We start from the raw sequence: 17,355 nt of genomic DNA, 5'->3' as shown, positions 1-17,355 counted from the left end.
ACTTCCATGCTATGCTTCAATTAGCTGCTTCCTCTTTGACACAAATTGTGTTTATTCTGACATCTGAGTCTGGCTTGTCAGTTTACTAGCCAAGCCAGGGCTGCAAACCATGGTTTCCTGGTTCATATGTAATGGCAAACTATGGTTTGTACCAAATAGGAATAATTTAAATCAGAATGTGTGAGAAGATGGCTGTGGCTTATCGATAAACCATGGTTCAGCTCTCCACCTGAACTGAACCCATGTAATAAAATCAGGTTTCCTTCCATGTAATGGTGTGGAAAGATGCTTTACACAGCACTGTCATGTTGTGCGTGTATTTAGGGGGAGGCATGTATCTCAGTCACAGAGCACATGCTTCGGATGCAGAAAGTCCCAGGTTTTATTCCTGCCATCTCCAGTTAAAAGGATCAGGTTAGTAAACAGTGGGAAAGACCGCTGCCTGAGGCTCTGGAGAGCCAGTTCCAGTCAGAAAACATGGACAAATAGCCTGACCAGACGTAATGCAGTTCCCCATGTACCACGTAACCAGCCAACATAGTATAGAAGATCACTGGATGACGTCTTTGAAGGATTGCCTTCTCATGACATGAGCTTGCCCGCCCACTGCACTATTCCTCAAAAGCCTTGATCTGTTTTCCACTGCCATCAGAGGTTCAACTGGATGATAATGCATGACAGAATCTTTTTGGTTGTGGCACCCAGATTACAGAACTCCTTTACCCAGGAAGCCTGGTTGGCCCCCTCCTTTTTGGCTTTTCGGCGTCTGGTAAATATTTTTCTGTTTTGCAAAGTTCCTGTTTTGGATTCTCTAAAGCTTTTCTGGTCCCTTTTGTGGAACTGTATTTTAGGTGGCTCTGGATATTTTTTTTAGTTCATTGTTCATCTTGTAGCTTTAATTATTATGTTTTAGGCTGATGATTTAAGCTGTTTTGGGGAGGCTAAAAGGCAGACCCCAAATGATCTGGTAAATAGTAAATAAAACAATGTCAGTTCATTTCTGTAGGTCGGTCTTGTTATCTGTTACCTGATTATTTTTATCCTAAAGCTTGAGTGAAGAGGGCAGAACAAACCATTGAGAAGATCTCAAAAACCATATTGTGTCACTTTTATAAATTACAAAAAGAGGAAGAGAACAGTAAGATTCTTTCAAAGGGGCTGCTGTAAAATGTATCAAGCTACGTGCATTATCTTGTTCATCACTTTTGATAACAATGCTCACAAATTTACATTGTTGTATTTCAGGTCTAAACCTTTTCTAAATATACTTTGTGAACACTGTGAGTTTGAACGAAGCAGCTATTATGGTGGATACTGTCAAGGCATGCAGCATTTAATCATCATTTTGAAAATACTCACCCAGGGAATGTTCAGAATGAAACATTTCCTTCCCTTCTGCATGGCTTTCTGAATTGTGGATAGATTTATGCTTAATCAGCTTTATTGGCAAAGAAAAGCATATAGGATAAACACAATTCAGAAGACTTGTAGAGGAGTTTGTGTTTAATAATGCAAGCAACATTGATTTTGTGGAAAGAAAACCCAAGAAGGAGAGAGTGGTGGTCATGGACTAGCACAGAGTTAAGGATACTGTATTATTATCTTGCTCTTTCATTCTGACTGTGTTTTGCTATGTATGTTGGGGCAGCTGTAACCATTGATGTGACTGCCCTTACATTTAGGAGAATTCTGTGTGCCTCAGCCACACAGTGAAAGGGAGACTGTTAAGGGAGCCAAGGTTGTAGGCATGCCGTCAAAAGTGCCAAGCAAAAGTGGGTTGCCAGGTCCTTTGAGAGGAGGTCTGCACAACTTGTGATCCACATATTAATGACTGGAGAACTCTTTCCTTCCTGATTAGTTTTTGTCCCATGTTGTATCTGTTTTTTAAACATCTTATTTTGACCTACAGCCCTTCTCCCTCATGTCTGCTCTTGCTTGCTGTTCTTATTAACAAAATAATAATATTCCTCTCCCCACAAAAGCTCTGTTGTGATCTGCCAAGCAATATACAGCAGGCCACCACAAGTTTTTATAAGCTCCATACTTTACCAAACAGTGGCTGCGGAATTAGGGTTTTCCAGTTGCTCACTGGTTGCAATATGTGGTTTGTGGGTCACATTTGATTCTATAAACATGCTCAAATAAACTTATTCTACAGAATTTCATCAGTTTCCATTTTCATGCTGAAGGTGCACAGACTTATTGTTGGCCTTCTGTAACGCATTAGAACTTTCACATTTTATCTGCTAAAGTGTGAAGCTGTTTTTATAACAAAATCAGGCCAGTGGTCTTTCTTGCTCATTGTTACTATTTTAATTGCCACTGGCTATCCATAGCTTTTTTTTTGTTTTGCTAGTCCTGTTCCCCGAGAGCCATATTTTCACATGCTGGGGATGGAGCCCAGGGCTTCAATCTGCATAGAAAGAAAGCATGTGATGTTCTATTGTGCCATGACCCCTTTTCAGTGCAAGAGATAAGGACAGGCTAATCTACCGTATTTTTCCATGTATAAGACGATGCTTTTTGCTAAAAAAAAAAAATAATTAGGCAAAATTTGGTTGTCTTCTTATACACGGATAGTGAATGCAGAGGGGGGACGTGCAATTAATGGCAGCAGCAAGCAGGAGATTGGCAGCGGCAATTGGGCAGGTGATTGGTGGCTGCGACAACGCCTGTTGGCGATTGGCTGTGGCTGCGGCAATTGGGCAGGCGATTGGCGGCTGCGTCAAGTGGGCAGGCAGGCTGTTGGTGGCGAGTGGGCAGACAATTGGTGGCTGCGGCAAGGTGTGTGATTGGCAGTGGCTGTGGCAAGCGATCGGCAGTGGCGGGCAGGCGGGTGAGTGATTGGCGGAAGTGACCTCCCCCCCCCAAAGCTAAACAACTTAATTTCTTAATTTTGGGTGAAAAAAAATTGGGGGCATCCTGTACATGTGAAAATACGGTATGTCACTTCCAGACCGTTGCTATTTTGTGGGTGAGAATTCAGCAACATACCAGCAAATTCAGGTTGCGCAACTGAAGCAGAGTTGGCATCCTTTCACAACAAACCTGCTTCCCCTCCACCCCATTTCTGTAGTAAGGAAAGTGACCAGAAAATGAGGTGGAAACCAATTGCTTGGTGCAACAATACTGTACAACTTCCCTGCAAACAAACCAGAGAATGAATGCTCAATAAACAACCAAGGAGGTATAATCTCCCCAGGCACTTTGTTCAAAAACATCAGGATATATGTTCACAGGTGTGTGGAAGGGATCCTAGGAATGTATTACTGGTCACTGGCTCATTGGAATACAGGGAGAAGATGCTACTGTTAAGGACTGATTCTCACCCCCTCTCCCCAAGTATTGAAAATATGAAATATGAAAAAAAAAATGTGAATGAGAAACAGGGACCAACTTGTTTTTGCAAACATTCATTTGGGAGCCTGAACTGCTTGTGGCTTCTTGTTGAGTGCTGTTTTCATGGCAAACGACCACGTGTGAGGAAAGCCCTCAAGTTGCGAGAAGCTTTTCCATGCACAGGTGATGGCCGAAACATCCCTCCCTGATTTTACAGAGCAAATTCCGTAGCTTACGCATTGTGTGAAGAAGTACTTTCTTTCAATTGGAAATTTAAAGGGAAACCCTAGATAGAAATGTAGGTTGCAGGCTGACAGAATGCAAGTAGCACTATATTTTACTGAGTTGGTTTGGTTTATTATTAGCACTCCTGCTCTTGAGATACCAGCAGGCAGGCTTTCTAGGATCAATCAGAACAAAATGTGTTATGCAGACCATATACAGTCTCCTTAGGAATTGGGGAACGTTCCTGGGGACGTGAATATTTCACTGGGAGCTAATGCATACTTCAGCAAGTTGCAAATGCAGTTTTAGCACTCACATTCCCTGTTCCCAGCACCCCTGACACTTGATTGGCATTTACCATGGATTGAGCCTTTAGTGTGGCAGCTTTTGTGTGCTCTGTGGAACTCCTTGCCGGTAGAGGTTTGGCAGGAACTGCTCCTCCCTTCTTTGAGGCAACTTTTGAAAACTTAGGTTGTTTCAACAGGCCTTTGCTTTATGAACATTCTCTCTTTAACCAATCAGCATTTCACTGGTGTTTTATTGATGTTTCTCATGAAGTTTTCATGGATACTTTTGTTGATTTTATTCATATTTGTTGTATGCCACTCTGGTATATGAAACAAAGATACAGAATTAAGCTTTGGCTGGGATTCTCGTGGATCTATTATAACCATTAGGAGAAAACTAATTTTGTAAATGACTCTTGTCAGTCTTTTTTTAAGCAAAACATTTCTGCTATCCCAACCTGCTGTGTCGTGTGTATTGGCAGAGCTGTGTTTTTGTGTGTTTGTGTGGTGGGGGTAGGGTTCCCAGCCAGATTTTGATAATTATCATGACTGCTGTTTCCTTTGTTTTTTCATGTGCTCTCTTCTATTCTGTTTTATGATGACGTTTGTTGGTTTCAATTTATATTGTGTTCTATCCTACCCTGGTATCGCACTGTGATGAAGCGTGGGTTAGAAATATTTTTAGTTAATAACAAAATCATCTCAACCTAACAGGTGGGCCACTACAGTGACCCTCACTCTGCAGATGGGGAGGCGAAAGGCTGAGGGGTCCTTTCTTCCAAAAAGGAGCCCTGTACACTGGACGGTATTCATATTTGTTTCCCTCACAACATCACTGTGAGGTAGATTATTTTAGGACGTAAAGACCGCTCAGAGATCTTGCAGCGAACTTTGTAACTGAGCAGAAATTTGGATCCAAGTCTCTCAAGACTTGCGCTCTTATCTCATGGATTTACTTAGAGCTACCTAAATGTTTCAACCAGAGACCTAAGTGAGTTAATGGTTGTGGTGAGATGTGAATCTGGGACTAACTGGCTCACGTTCCTCTGCTTGAAGCTTCTTGGTATGCTGGGGCATTGCTGGGCAGCTCTTGAGGAATGTGGATGTTGTCTTTTTAACTTTCCATTGCTCATTACGTTGCCAAATATCTTAACATGCTGAAATGTCAAGGCCGTTCAGTAGACTTGGATTGATCTTAAGAGCAGTGCTATCATCTGTGAGCCCGTCTTAAGATGAAATCCTGTACACACTTCCCTAGGAGTAAGTTACGTTGTAGACTACAACCCAAGGGCCACATTATTTTCTGGTCAACTTTCTAGGGGCCACCTGACCAGGAACAGGTAAGGCTACCGGCGAAAGCGAACAGGGCAAGTACCGAATCTTACCTTTTTGTAGGCTAGTTCCACCCAACACTCTCTAGCCTGCAAACAAGAAGCATGACTGGAGTTTCAGGACACATTCGAGACATGCAAAAACACTTAAGGAGGGTGTGGAGCCTAGGGTGGCTCAGGAAAACAGGAGGAAATCTGATTGCCACAGAAGTCAGCCCTTTCAACCAGCGCAGAGACAAGAGAGGAGGAGTGCAAAAGAAGTGTCATCTGTGGCAATTGGGTTTTCTTCCTCTGTCCATTGGGGAAGATTTGGGGGTGAGAGATGAAACCGTAAGCCTTTATCTCTGACGCCATTCTCCAAGAGATCTTGTGAGAAATCCAGTGGCTCACCAGAAAACTTTGGGCAGGGAAACTCTACACTCCTGTGGGAAGCCAGTAAGCTAACCAGTACTCCTCATGGGTGGGTGGGTGTGTAGAATTTGGCCCAAGAGCCTTCCAGAGTCACCTTAGGTTGTTTTATAGAATATTTTTGGTCTCTTATTTTCTGCAGTTGTCAAATGGTCTTAATGTGTCCATCCAGATTCTGATGCTTCCCTCTGTCGTGTTTTCCTCTCCAGGCACAAACCATGAATTACGTTGGGCAGTTAGCAGGCCAAGTCTTTGTGACTGTGAAGGAGCTCTATAAAGGATTAAATCCCGCCACGCTGTCTGGGTGCATAGATGTCATCGTTGTCCGCCAGCCTGATGGGAACCTCCACTGTTCACCTTTCCACGTGCGCTTCGGAAAGATGGGAGTTCTGCGTTCGAAGGAAAAAGTGGTAGGGGGACAGAAGATGTCTTGACATGCTTTTTGTTTTGTCAGTAGCTCCCTCTTCACACAGTATATTGTGCTGGGGGCAGGGATGTTTTCATCCTATGCACTTTCAGGACCACACTTGATGATACATTGCATGCACAATGATGTGTGTTAGTGGTTACTAGAACCACTTCAGCTCAGGCCCCATGACAGCTCCCAGTGGGCCTTGCTGGCTCAGCAGTGGAAGACGTTGTCTCAGCAAAGGCCCAGAGTCATAAGAAGGCCAGTCAAGGTCTTCTTCAACCAGGAGGGTTGGCTGAAGCCCTTCAAGGGCACATATAACATACTCCTGCAGGATTGTGGATCAGGAGAAGCTGTAGGAGAGTCGCCACCAGAGTCGAGGCATGATGGAAGAGCCATGCCCTTAGGCTGGGGTAATGTAGAAGGTGGTGCTCAGTATGGTGACTTGTGAGTCATCTGAGTTTGAGTCCTTCTCATGGAGACACTAAGATGTAGGTGCAGAGACAGTGCAGTGCATATATCTGTAGCTGTGGGGTCCCTGTTCCAGACCGGGATAGCAGCTTCCTTTCTGGGCAAATGGTTGCTTTGACCGGGGTGGGGGACATTTCCATCAGGAAGTGTTAGATCCTCCTCCCCAATCTTCCTCACACCGCAGTCCCAGTCTCAAATTTCCGCCCCCAGCTGCCATGGTAAAAAGGAAAGCACAGGCAAATGTCATTGTGCAAGTTAATGTATCGTCTGCTTTGGCCCTCTGGGCAGATCTGTGATGCATGTGCTGGAGCACTGACTCCCCACAAAAGAACCATGGGAACTAGAATTTTGTGTCCTCAGCACTTTCACCAAACAACAAAACCCAGAGAGGTGGTAATTATTGTGTGTCAGATGGGTTGTTTGCTCACAGATTTGGGGTTTTTTTTGGATAAGGCCTTTTATCACTGGGAAGGCCACTGTTTGTTTACAATACTGATCCTATCAATGGACAACATATCACCTTAAGCACTTTTATGGATTTAATAGGGATTCGGTGGGCTTAAGCTTATCTCTTTCGCTGTTGAAAATGTCACTTAAAATTGCTTATTTGGAGCTCAGTGGCACCTGGGACCAGGAAGCTGGTTGATGCTTAACTTTTGTTAGATCAGGCACACGACACTGTGAATATGCATATGAAGATCATCTGAGAAGTTCCCTGCTTCAAATTGTACCCTAGCTATGAACTTGCTAGATAGATGTCCTTTGACAAACCTCTATATTCTTCCTCTGAGCACCTGCCGCCCCAAGCCATGAAATATGGGGATAATAGCACTGATGTCCCTTACAGGGCTGCTGTAAACGATTGCGAGATAATGTGAAGTACTTTCATCACCTTACATAAATGTTAACTAGGATGATGTGAATTAGCCCTTTTCACAGATATCAGAGAATGTTCATTCACACGCTAACTCTTCCGGTGCTTTGCAGTGAAATTGTACGTTTGTTCAAAAGTCTTTTGCCCTCCCCAGGTTGACATAGAAATCAATGGAGAATCTGTGGATTTGCATATGAAATTAGGGGACAACGGAGAAGCATTTTTTGTAGAGGAAACCGGTGATGACCAGGTAAGACGAAGCTCCACTTCCCAAACATCTTTCATTTCTGATAAATTATGGTTACAGCGCAACATCTGTAGTGGATCGTCAAACCCGAAGACTGCTATGCCTTTAAGAGATCCATTATAGGGAGAAGGCTGCTAGATCTGATTTCATTTACAGTTCTCCATTTCTTGCACCATTCAAGACTTGATTTACACACAGTGACAGATGGAGGAAGAGGGTGGATGGCAAAACCTAAAGGCCAGTTCACATGACCCCATTATTTCTGTAATGATTTTGTTTGTTGCTGTTTGCATGTAGCTGTCATTAAATGGAAAGTTTTCTCATCTGATTGTTTCTTCCTCACTTGCTGGCAGTATTTATTGGCAGAAGAAAACTTGCATATTGCAAGACTGCTGGCTGTATAATTGATTGTTACCTGATTGTGTGAACTGGCTATTTTTGGTAGCAAGGCATTCATTGGCTTGGCTGATTTGCTTAAAGCCAAGGTGACTGGATTTCCATTACTTTCCTGATCTGTGCCTCTGAGCATGCTTTCCCCAAAAGGATCTAAAAAAAATAATAATAAAAAAATCAAGCAGGGCTTCCATGTTCCTGCTGCAGAACTAGTCAGTGCAAGAGTATATAGCTTAGTCCCTCTGCACAGAGGAAGGAGCCAGTTCCAGGAAGGGGAGCCCATTATGGCATGTGAGACGAGCAGGTCTCTTGACAGTTCCATAGCATGTATCTTGCATTGATTCCATGATTTAAGCTGCTATCTTATATATACTTATTTAGTCCAAAGGGAAGCACTTCCATAAAAGCATGGTGAGAAAGGATTCAGCTACATTAGAAAAACAAAAAACCAGCGATTTGAATGTGTTATAAAAATGCAACACCAGATGGCACCAGAGAGCACAAAACTTTTCAATAGTGTTTTTACATAGGGTTTCCCCCCCTTTTGTTACGATTTAATTTCTGACTTATTTATAGCGTTTCCCACCCCCTGCATGTAGATCCACCCAAATAGCCTAAATGGAGCCTTATGCTTTGCAAAATTTGAAAGAGCTGCAAGGTGGAGTATTTACAAAAGCTTAACTTATGTGAAGCTTGAGGTACATTTTGGGGCATATGTGTCTGTGTGATGAAGGATAGATTAATCTTCACAAATGTCAAAGGAAATGAAATAAGGAATATCAAGGGAAATAAGACGCTGTTTTGTCTCCTCCCTCTTTTTTCTAGGAAGCAATTCCGTACCACTTGGCTACATCTCCCATTCTTACGGAGGGAACAGCTCTCATGGAGTTACAGCTGAAGAGAAACTCTGTGGACAGGATAAGAAACATGGACACTGGAAGCAGTTCACAGCTACCAACCTCTGTTTCTTCATCCGCTGTTGAGCCCACTTCTTCTGGTTGTTCTGTGAAGAAAAGGAGGAAACGTAGAAGGAGATCTGCCCACAAAATAGATACTTCAAAAAGAGATGAAAATGATGATACCACTGAAGATGAAAACATGTTCCCTATAGAAATCAGTTCCGACGAAGAAAATGAGCTTTTAGACAATACAAGGTATTGATCCTGCTTAAACTCGGAGAAGCGATTTATTCAGAGGCATTAATGTTCTTTAAGCAAATACCTATGAAAAGACGTCGTGTGGATTTCTTACAGCATGAGAATGATTGGATACATATGGATTTTATTCTGGACAAAGTTTTCTCATATTGCACAAAGTTCCTATAGTCATACTTGCTCCAAAGAGTCAGTGGATTCAAAAGAAAACTTAATTCGCTTTAGGAAGTAGAACAAGTTTTCATCATGAGTTCCTAGGCCAGGTGGTTAAGGAAATTTAAGGAACCGCTAATTTCTGACCTCTAGAGTTGTGTTTTTTGTTTCGTTTTCCAACTTGCGCTTCTTATGAGAAGCATCTGGATTTCCAGTCATTTTGAGATGAAGTTTGAGCCTAACAGTTCTTAGAGAAGGGAAGTAGTTTTCTCCTTACCAGTGTTGCAATGCTATTCTAGCTCTGAACGAGAGGTTGTTGGTTTTTTAAAAAAACACACACACACACACACAAACAAAACAAAACAAAACAAAACAAAACAAAACAAAACAAAACAAAACAAAACAAAACAAAACAAAACAAAACAAAACCTCTTTTCCTCTCTTTGTTTGTTTATACTCAGAACATCTGCCTCTGATCTTTGTAGAGATGAAGTGCTTGAGATAAATACATCTTCAATCAGTGTGCTCCCTCACCACCATTCGGATGGAGAATGGTCCCCTTCACCAAGGTACGGTATGTGTTAACTGGAGTACCTCAGGTAGTCTTCTGTGCTAAGTGCCTTCATCCAGCAAGTTCAGACACTGTGTAGCAGTGCAGCTCCTCCCACACTTGTAACATTCATCAAATGATTGTATATTTCTGGGCTCGGCATATGCACACCCATAATTAGGATAATCAAGCATTCCAAGTTTCATCCAGACGTTGAGCTGGCCTGTGCCCATAACACTAAGCCAAACCATGGCTTAGCATGATTGTGAGGGTTCCTGGAGAGAACACTGTCCTCCTTTCCTGGTTCTCCTGCTGCCGTAACTTCATTCATCCATGGTTTGGCTTGGTATGTCGTCTTGAACTGCCTTCAGCCAGAGTTCAGCTTGGTGCTATGTGCAAGCCAACTCATTGAGTGCTCAGCTACCTGTTACACGTGAGTGTGTGTAAACCACTTCTTCATTTCAAAGCACAGGAAGATGAGTAGATTTGGAGTAGAGTTTCAGGGTATGTGATGTTTAGTGTGAGGCTGAACCTTCGGAAAACTTGTTGATCTTAATTATCCATTATTAGTTGCGACTGAACATTCTGCGGCACTTGGAGGAAAACCCCTTCGGTAGGCTGTAGCAGTCTTGATAGGATCATGTTGATGGGAAGAGAATTATTTTAACTCCTACATGCTGGTTTTACAATTGAATGAGGCAGCTACATGAATGCAAGTGGAACATCTCCGTTGCTGGTAGTGGAAGAGTAAAGAACCTCACATGATTACAGAGGTCTGCCTTCCATAAGCACCGGGTACATGTGAGACTTCTGATTTGTGATTGCATTATATGTGGAAGGGTCCTTAGTCATAATATAGGATCCTTTTACTGTGATCGTTAGGTTGTGTTTCTTGCAGACCGCTCTGATTTGGGGGCAAAATCATACAGATGTAGGGTTGGGTTTTTTAAAAAAAAAACAACATGAAAAGGTATTATACTTTCTTTGTCAATTTCAAAACAATGTTCTTATAACTAAAAACACGTTTTAGTGATCTCATGCTTAATCCAGTTGCTAGAGAAAGGTTAAACGGCAGTGGAGCATGTCTGTGCAACACATATATTTTAGATAACATTTCTGCCTGTTTCCTCTGATGAGATCAGTTTGTACTCTTCACCCTCAAATTCGCACTTGTTGCACCAGAAGAGGCCAGGGTGGATCACTGTTTTGCATATGTTATTATAATGGTGGCTGTCATATTTGCAAATGATTGCAACCTTTCGTGTGCTGTAGTCTGGTGTCTCTCTGAACGGTGCACTGACTTACTGTACATTTGCTTATAGCGATTCCGGATCTTGTCGCTTAGAAACTCAGTTCTCTTTAAGCCGAGTTCCTTGTTTTCAAGCGGGTGGGGATGTCACTGTGTGTCCCAGCAGCATGTGTTGATTGCAGCGTATTGTGGAATAACGATGCCTGTTTTTTCCCTTCCTTTTACTACACCTCACACTGTCCAGTAAGCCCAGAACTTGCCCAGGGAAGTCCTCTCATCTTACTGTTCCAGCAGATGGAGGATTATCTAGTTCTTGCCCTCAACAGTCTTCTCACTATCCTGCTACAGACAGGTAGAACAGCAACTCTCCGCAAAGTTCTCCTTTGGTTTGTGGGAATGCTGATTAACCCTTTTAACCCTTTTTAACAGTTTTGCAGCCTTCCTCAGACTTACCAAACTACTCCTTACTACTAACACAGTTGCTTGGCAGGAAGCTGGGGTTAGCAATTAGGGTTTTTATTTCATGTTATGTTGCCACTGTATTAATGACGCAGAAACTGTAGACCTCTGGCCAAAAATTGGGCTGGTTATCATCTGCAGTTCAGTCCTTTGTTATTTCTCTAGCTCCTGTACATTTCTCCTCCTCTTCCACTTCCTTTCCCCTTATTTTTATTGAGCTGCCTGCATTTCCTCAGGGTTCTTCACTGCCAAACCCTTAGGCTACTGTCTTATCCAACACTAGGTCCCCTTTGGTCAACCCAGCTCGAATACAGGTAGTTTTCTCATGGTATAGCACAGGTGTACATTTCCAATGATCTTTTGTAGGCACAGGGGCTCTGGTGCACCTTTGGAGCTCCCTTGACCACAAGAGCTTCCTCATTGCTTCAGTGAGAGGGGAAAGCTCCAAACATGCAGGTGATATGAGCACATAACCATCCATTGCCGACTAAGCGCATGTTGTCCTCTCGATCAGGGCAAGAAAGTTGCAAAAACCAGAATCTGAGGTAGACGTTTTTAGGGACACCTAATTTCAAATCTCTCTTAAACAGCAGGGAGTTTAGGCATTTTAAAATAGCCCGATGGTTTGCTTGTTTGTTTAAAAAATCCACGTTCGTACTTCCTGTCCAAAGTTAATATGTTGAAATATATATTTGTTCCCACAGACAAACTGCGGTGAATAAATATATCGTTTGCTGAAAAAAGAGAGAACAGGCTCTTGAGTTATAGAACAACTGTGCTTTCTTTTCAAAGCAAGTTATGTTTAAAAGTGGTTCGTGTTTGTGCTGGGGAAGACTGAAGCAAAATTCCCAAAGGATGCACTGCGATACAAAACGTTGTCATAGTTTAAAACAAACAGACAAGGGGAGAATTATGTTGGTGGAAGACACAGTGATGATGGCAACCCGCTGGTCGTTTTTCCTTTCACAGTGCTAGCGGAGGAAGCGCCTACATATATATATTTACCATGCTTTCATGTACTGAGGGAAAATCAGCAGCATTTAGCATCTTCTAGTACTTTCTAAGTAAAGGAGAAGAACAGGACATATGACTGGGTGCAGGACCCATGTTTCTATATATGCTAGGAATTAGCAACTAGGACAGGAGTGAGGGAATGTGCGGCCCTCAAGATATTGAAGGATTAGACCTCTCATCATCCTTGGTGTCTGGGACTGATGGGAGCTGAATTTCAACAACATCCGGGGGCACACAGCTTCCCCAGCCCCCTCCCCTGAACTAGAGGCTCTTGAGTAATACCAGCCCTGTTTCCTCGGTACCGGTAATCTTTTGAAGCAAGAGATGTATGCAGAGGGTGTGGTTGCAACAGGCAACAGGACTTGCTGGCAACCAGCTGTCGTGGGTTTTCTGGAAGGTTTTGAATTAGGGGAAATTGCACAGGGTGATTTGCATTGACAAATGTTCTGATCCCCTAGTGAGTTGATCTAATTTTGCATGTTTATTTGACTCGCGTTCAGTAAACAAAGCTTGCCATGCCCTCCCACCAGATGTCAAAGAGAAAAATAACTACCAAACTTTTAGAAGACATCCAAAGGCAGCCCTGTTTAGGGAAGCCTTTAATGTTTTATAGGTTATTGTATTTTAGTGTTTTGTTGGAAGCCACCCAGAGTGGCTGGTATAAATAATAAATTATTATTATTATTATTATTATTCACGGCACAGCGTTTTCAGCTGGCATCCATGTTTGTCGTTCCTGATGAACTTCTGTAATAAGATTTTTATGTATATGGACAAATGTAGCAGCAGAAAATGCTTCTCTACACTTACTTGCTGGCAGTCTACTTTGGTGGGGGGGCAGTGGGGGGGGGAGCAAGGCTTGCCCCTCCATCTTTCATTCCCTCTTGAAGGTTGTCCTCCCATATTGCTGGCAGCTGACCTATATGCTTTTTGAACTGAGGGAAATCTGGAGGCAACTCTGAATGACGTTCCATTAATTCTTGGGCTTCCCCTTTGACTTGGTAGGTCCTGTAGCGTTTATAGGTTCATAATGTCCTATCTGGACAGTCTGTTTTGCTTGCTTTTCCTTTTTCACTGTCTCTTCTTTAGAAGATAACACTGTATTTCCTGTTTATGTGATGTTGCAAAATTGCCAGGCGTAGCCCAAGATCCTTTAAATTTGCCAGAAAGTCTGCAGAAAATACAGCCACCCTTTTAGAGAAGGTGACATTTAAGCAGTGCCTGTTGGCAAGGCATACATTCTGGATATAAAATTTCCCTATCTATCTCTACCATCTATCATCTACCGATCTATCTGTCTATCATCCACCATCGTCTAAAGATGTATTTATTTAACAATATGTACATACATGTTGCTTGCTTGTAATTGCAATCTCTACAAGCAAAACAGAGACATTAAAATTGTCAGTGATTTTTTTTAAAAAAAATAATAAAATCTATAATAAGCTAAAAAGAGATTAAAACACACACTGGCTGCTACATTCCTGGATAGCCTTGCCTGAACTTAGCAGGAACCAAGAAGAGCACAGTGAAAGTTCCTGTGTGAAGTTGAGTGGGTGTATTTGGGGTAAATCGATCCCTCAAATAAACAGGTTCCAGGCTATTAGGAGCTTTATATTAATAGTGATACTTTGAACTTGGCGCAGTAGTAAATGCATAACCAGTGCAGGGTTTCACTCCTGTCAGCATCCATGAAGCAGCATTCAGCACTATCTGTAGTTTCCATATCAAGAGCAAGGGAAGCTCCGCATAGAGTGCATTGCAGTAACCTAGTCTTGAAGTCACCAAGGCCTGAACTACTGTGCATTTCACACACATTTACTTGGGAATAACAGAGTCATTGTGAATTGAATCCTGAAGCTGGAACGGGTGTGATGAGCCTGGAGGTGCATTGTCAAGGTGTGTCAAGGAGCTAAGTTTGAGGAACAGTTCCAGCCTTTAAGGCTTATTTTGGGTCTGCTCAGCTGGATGCCAAAATACATTAGAGAAGAGCAGACTGCTAACATCCAGTTTGCTGGCTCATAAACCCTCCACACCCTGATGCTTCCAGATTTCTGCAGTTCCAATGAAAATGTAATCTAAGATCACACAGAACTAGTGGAAGTCCTGGTGCTGTCCTTCTCCACACAGTCTAAATGTGTTTGCTTTTTTTCCGCCCGGGGAACCTGCTTTCTGTCAAACTCAAATTGTAAACTCTTTGAGGCAACGGGTCTGCGTTATTTGTTGCAGGACAACTTTTAAGAAAGGTATGATGTTCTTCTAGGGGATTGCTAATACAGTACAGGACAAATTTATGATCTAATGCGTTTTGACCTGGCATAATGCATTTTCTTTTTCACGCTGTCCATAATGTAGAAGTGTATTAGTACTGAGACTAAACGCTCAGTTAAACTCTTAGGGCTATTATTAAAAAAATAGTTCCTGTTCTAGTAACGCAGAGATGCCATTTCCCTTTCAACACGATAACAGTTTAATCTGGGCTTTGGCTTTAGAAAGGGATTGGCGACGTAGTCCAGACCCACTTGCAGTAGGCTTTCCAGATGCCCACGGGGACCTCTCCCCCCCCCACTATTTCCCGAAATTAGGCTGGAAGGAGCATGCTGCTGCAATGAACAGAATAGGTTTTGGCATTTGTATCTCTGTATGTGGTGCCCACCGGTTGCTCCAGATTGCAAATGTGTCCACAAGACCAAAAAGGGTTGCAGTTTCCTAGCTTAAAAAGGCAGTTTTGTAGAACTTCTCCTTAATAGTCCCAGAACCGAATTATTCATGTCTTCTTGATGACTTATGACGCACGTCATATGTTTAGTGTGTTGGTGGTGTGAACTCAAGTTTAGTTTGCTCAATATTAGGTGGGTGCAGAATTGGACAACATCAGAATGATTTTGGGTACCAGGGGGACCAAGAACTTGGGATTCTTTCAGCCTCATGTATCATTTTTATATATGTAGTTGGTTGGACAAACTAGTTTGTTGTATCCTAAAGTTCTTCACTAGCTGAGCTATTGTACCCCCCCCCCCAATTAAGTAAGAAAACAGATCATTTCTCTTGTTTTGTGTAAGCACATCCATAGATTCAAGTTTCAAATATTTACATCCTGATCCTCTGGGATCAGCACATTATTTTTCTGGATCAGGACATGTTTGCACAAAAATGTTTGTGCAGGGAGGTGGGCCATGGGTCAAAGGCTGCCTGTGTAACAGCCTACACAGATTTGACACTGCATACCTGGTGTGTGTGTGTGTGTGTGTGTGTGTGTATGTGTGCTTGAGGGAGAACTGAATCAATGCACCAGTTCCTTCCCCCTTCCTTCCTTCCCATCAGTTTGTCAGTGCTGCCACTATGCATTAAAACGTTACTTGCATAAATGGATTTTTATTGCATCCTTTGTTTTCCAAGGCAACCGTTTTGTCCACAATCAGATTAGTGGTTCATGTGACCTGTCCATTTAGGACTGATTCAGGCATTTCCATGTTGCAGGGCTATTCTGTGTCTCCCTATGGAAGAGAATGCACTGAGTGAATTCATGCTATAGGGGTCTAACTCATCCTGTCCCAGGATATCCTTGTGATAAGGAACCTTGGGTACCCTTTTACTTTGGACACCTGGGGTCTAGAATTCTAGGAATCACCTTGTTTTTGGCATTATAAGTTGCTCTAAACTCTTTTTAATATTGTGTTTTAATGTTGTGTATCCCACCCTGAGGACCTTAGGGTCAAGGGTGGGTTGTCAACCATTGTCATCATCATCATCATCATCATCATCACCACCACCACCACCACCACCACCACCACCACCATCTCCTGTTGCCTATTTTTCATGGTATCGGAACCCTTGTGTATGGCCAGCCACATTTGCACATTACCTGTTCACAAAACGTGGCTTTCCTGGGGTTTCAGAATACTAACATAGATTAGCATTTATTGACTTTTCTCTGCAAAAGAAAGCTATGGGAGTCTATTTGTGTGCTGGCAAACTACTGATTTATGTTACTAAGCTTTAAACCCTAAATAAACTTTCTTGGAAGTATACATCCCATTGGAAGCTAGTGGGATTCAACCCCTACCCCCTGCAATAAATGTGCTTAGGGTTGCTTGAATATTTATATTGCATTCATAGACCCACTAAGTACTTTGCAAGCAGCTTTTATATTGCTAGGGTTTTGAGTCTCACAAATTACTTTGCATGTAACTTTAAAACCTCGTGCTTTCGGCTGCCTATTGAACTGGGCTCATACTGCATTTTAAGTCTGAAATGCATTCAGCATGTTTCAGTTCAGATTGCCACTAACAATATAGCTATAAATCATCTCAAATTGCCCTGAGGTTGTACTTACGCTTATTGTTGTTTAATGCATGTCTTCTCCCATTTCCTCCCCACTTCTTTCTGCAGTCCTTCAGGTTCACGGCCTCCAACGCCTAAAAGTGATTCTGAGTTAGTCAATAAATCTTTGGAAAGGGGTGTCCAGAAGAATAATCCACAAATGCATTGGGACTGGGGCGAACTACCTCAAGCCACAAAGGTATGAGGGGAAACCTCCTCCGGAATATTTTCAAATGCCTATGATAAAATAGCTTCAATCTTTCTTCTGTTTTTAGAGCTGACTGTCTTAAGGTAACGGAGAACTAACAAATATATTTTAAAGGAGGGTGAAGTCATAACACCAAAACAAAACTTATTGCTATGTGCACAATCATTGCGATAGGATGATTTCCTGTTCTCCTCTGGTGTGGCTTCAAAAAGTTTTAAACTAACTGTAGTTTGTCATTGCATTCAATTTATATTTTATTCA

The 17,355-nt window shown here is 42.4% G+C and overlaps 1 protein-coding gene across 6 annotated transcripts in view; it reads left to right on the top strand.

Annotated features, from left to right (window-relative positions):
• The window catches only part of LPIN1 (lipin 1), a 92,646-nt gene that overhangs the window by 50,961 nt on the left and 24,330 nt on the right, over positions 1-17,355 (top strand). For 5 of the 6 annotated variants that reach the window (XM_079970417.1, XM_079970419.1, XM_079970418.1 and 2 more), the window contains 6 exons: positions 5,800-6,000; positions 7,499-7,594; positions 8,810-9,138; positions 9,753-9,860; positions 11,335-11,442; positions 16,956-17,085. In XM_079970417.1, coding sequence (XP_079826543.1) covers positions 5,800-6,000; positions 7,499-7,594; positions 8,810-9,138; positions 9,753-9,860; positions 11,335-11,442; positions 16,956-17,085 — 972 coding nt within the window. The remainder of the gene's footprint in view (positions 1-5,799; positions 6,001-7,498; positions 7,595-8,809; positions 9,139-9,752; positions 9,861-11,334; positions 11,443-16,955; positions 17,086-17,355) is intronic. The other variant, XM_079970420.1, reaches the window with a different exon arrangement.

This window comes from Podarcis cretensis (genome assembly GCF_951804945.1).
Source record: "Podarcis cretensis genome assembly, chromosome: 3".
Lineage (NCBI taxonomy): Eukaryota > Metazoa > Chordata > Lepidosauria > Squamata > Lacertidae > Podarcis > Podarcis cretensis.
Note: the sequence above shows the minus strand (reverse complement) of the source record. Positions and strands in the feature narration are given on the sequence as shown.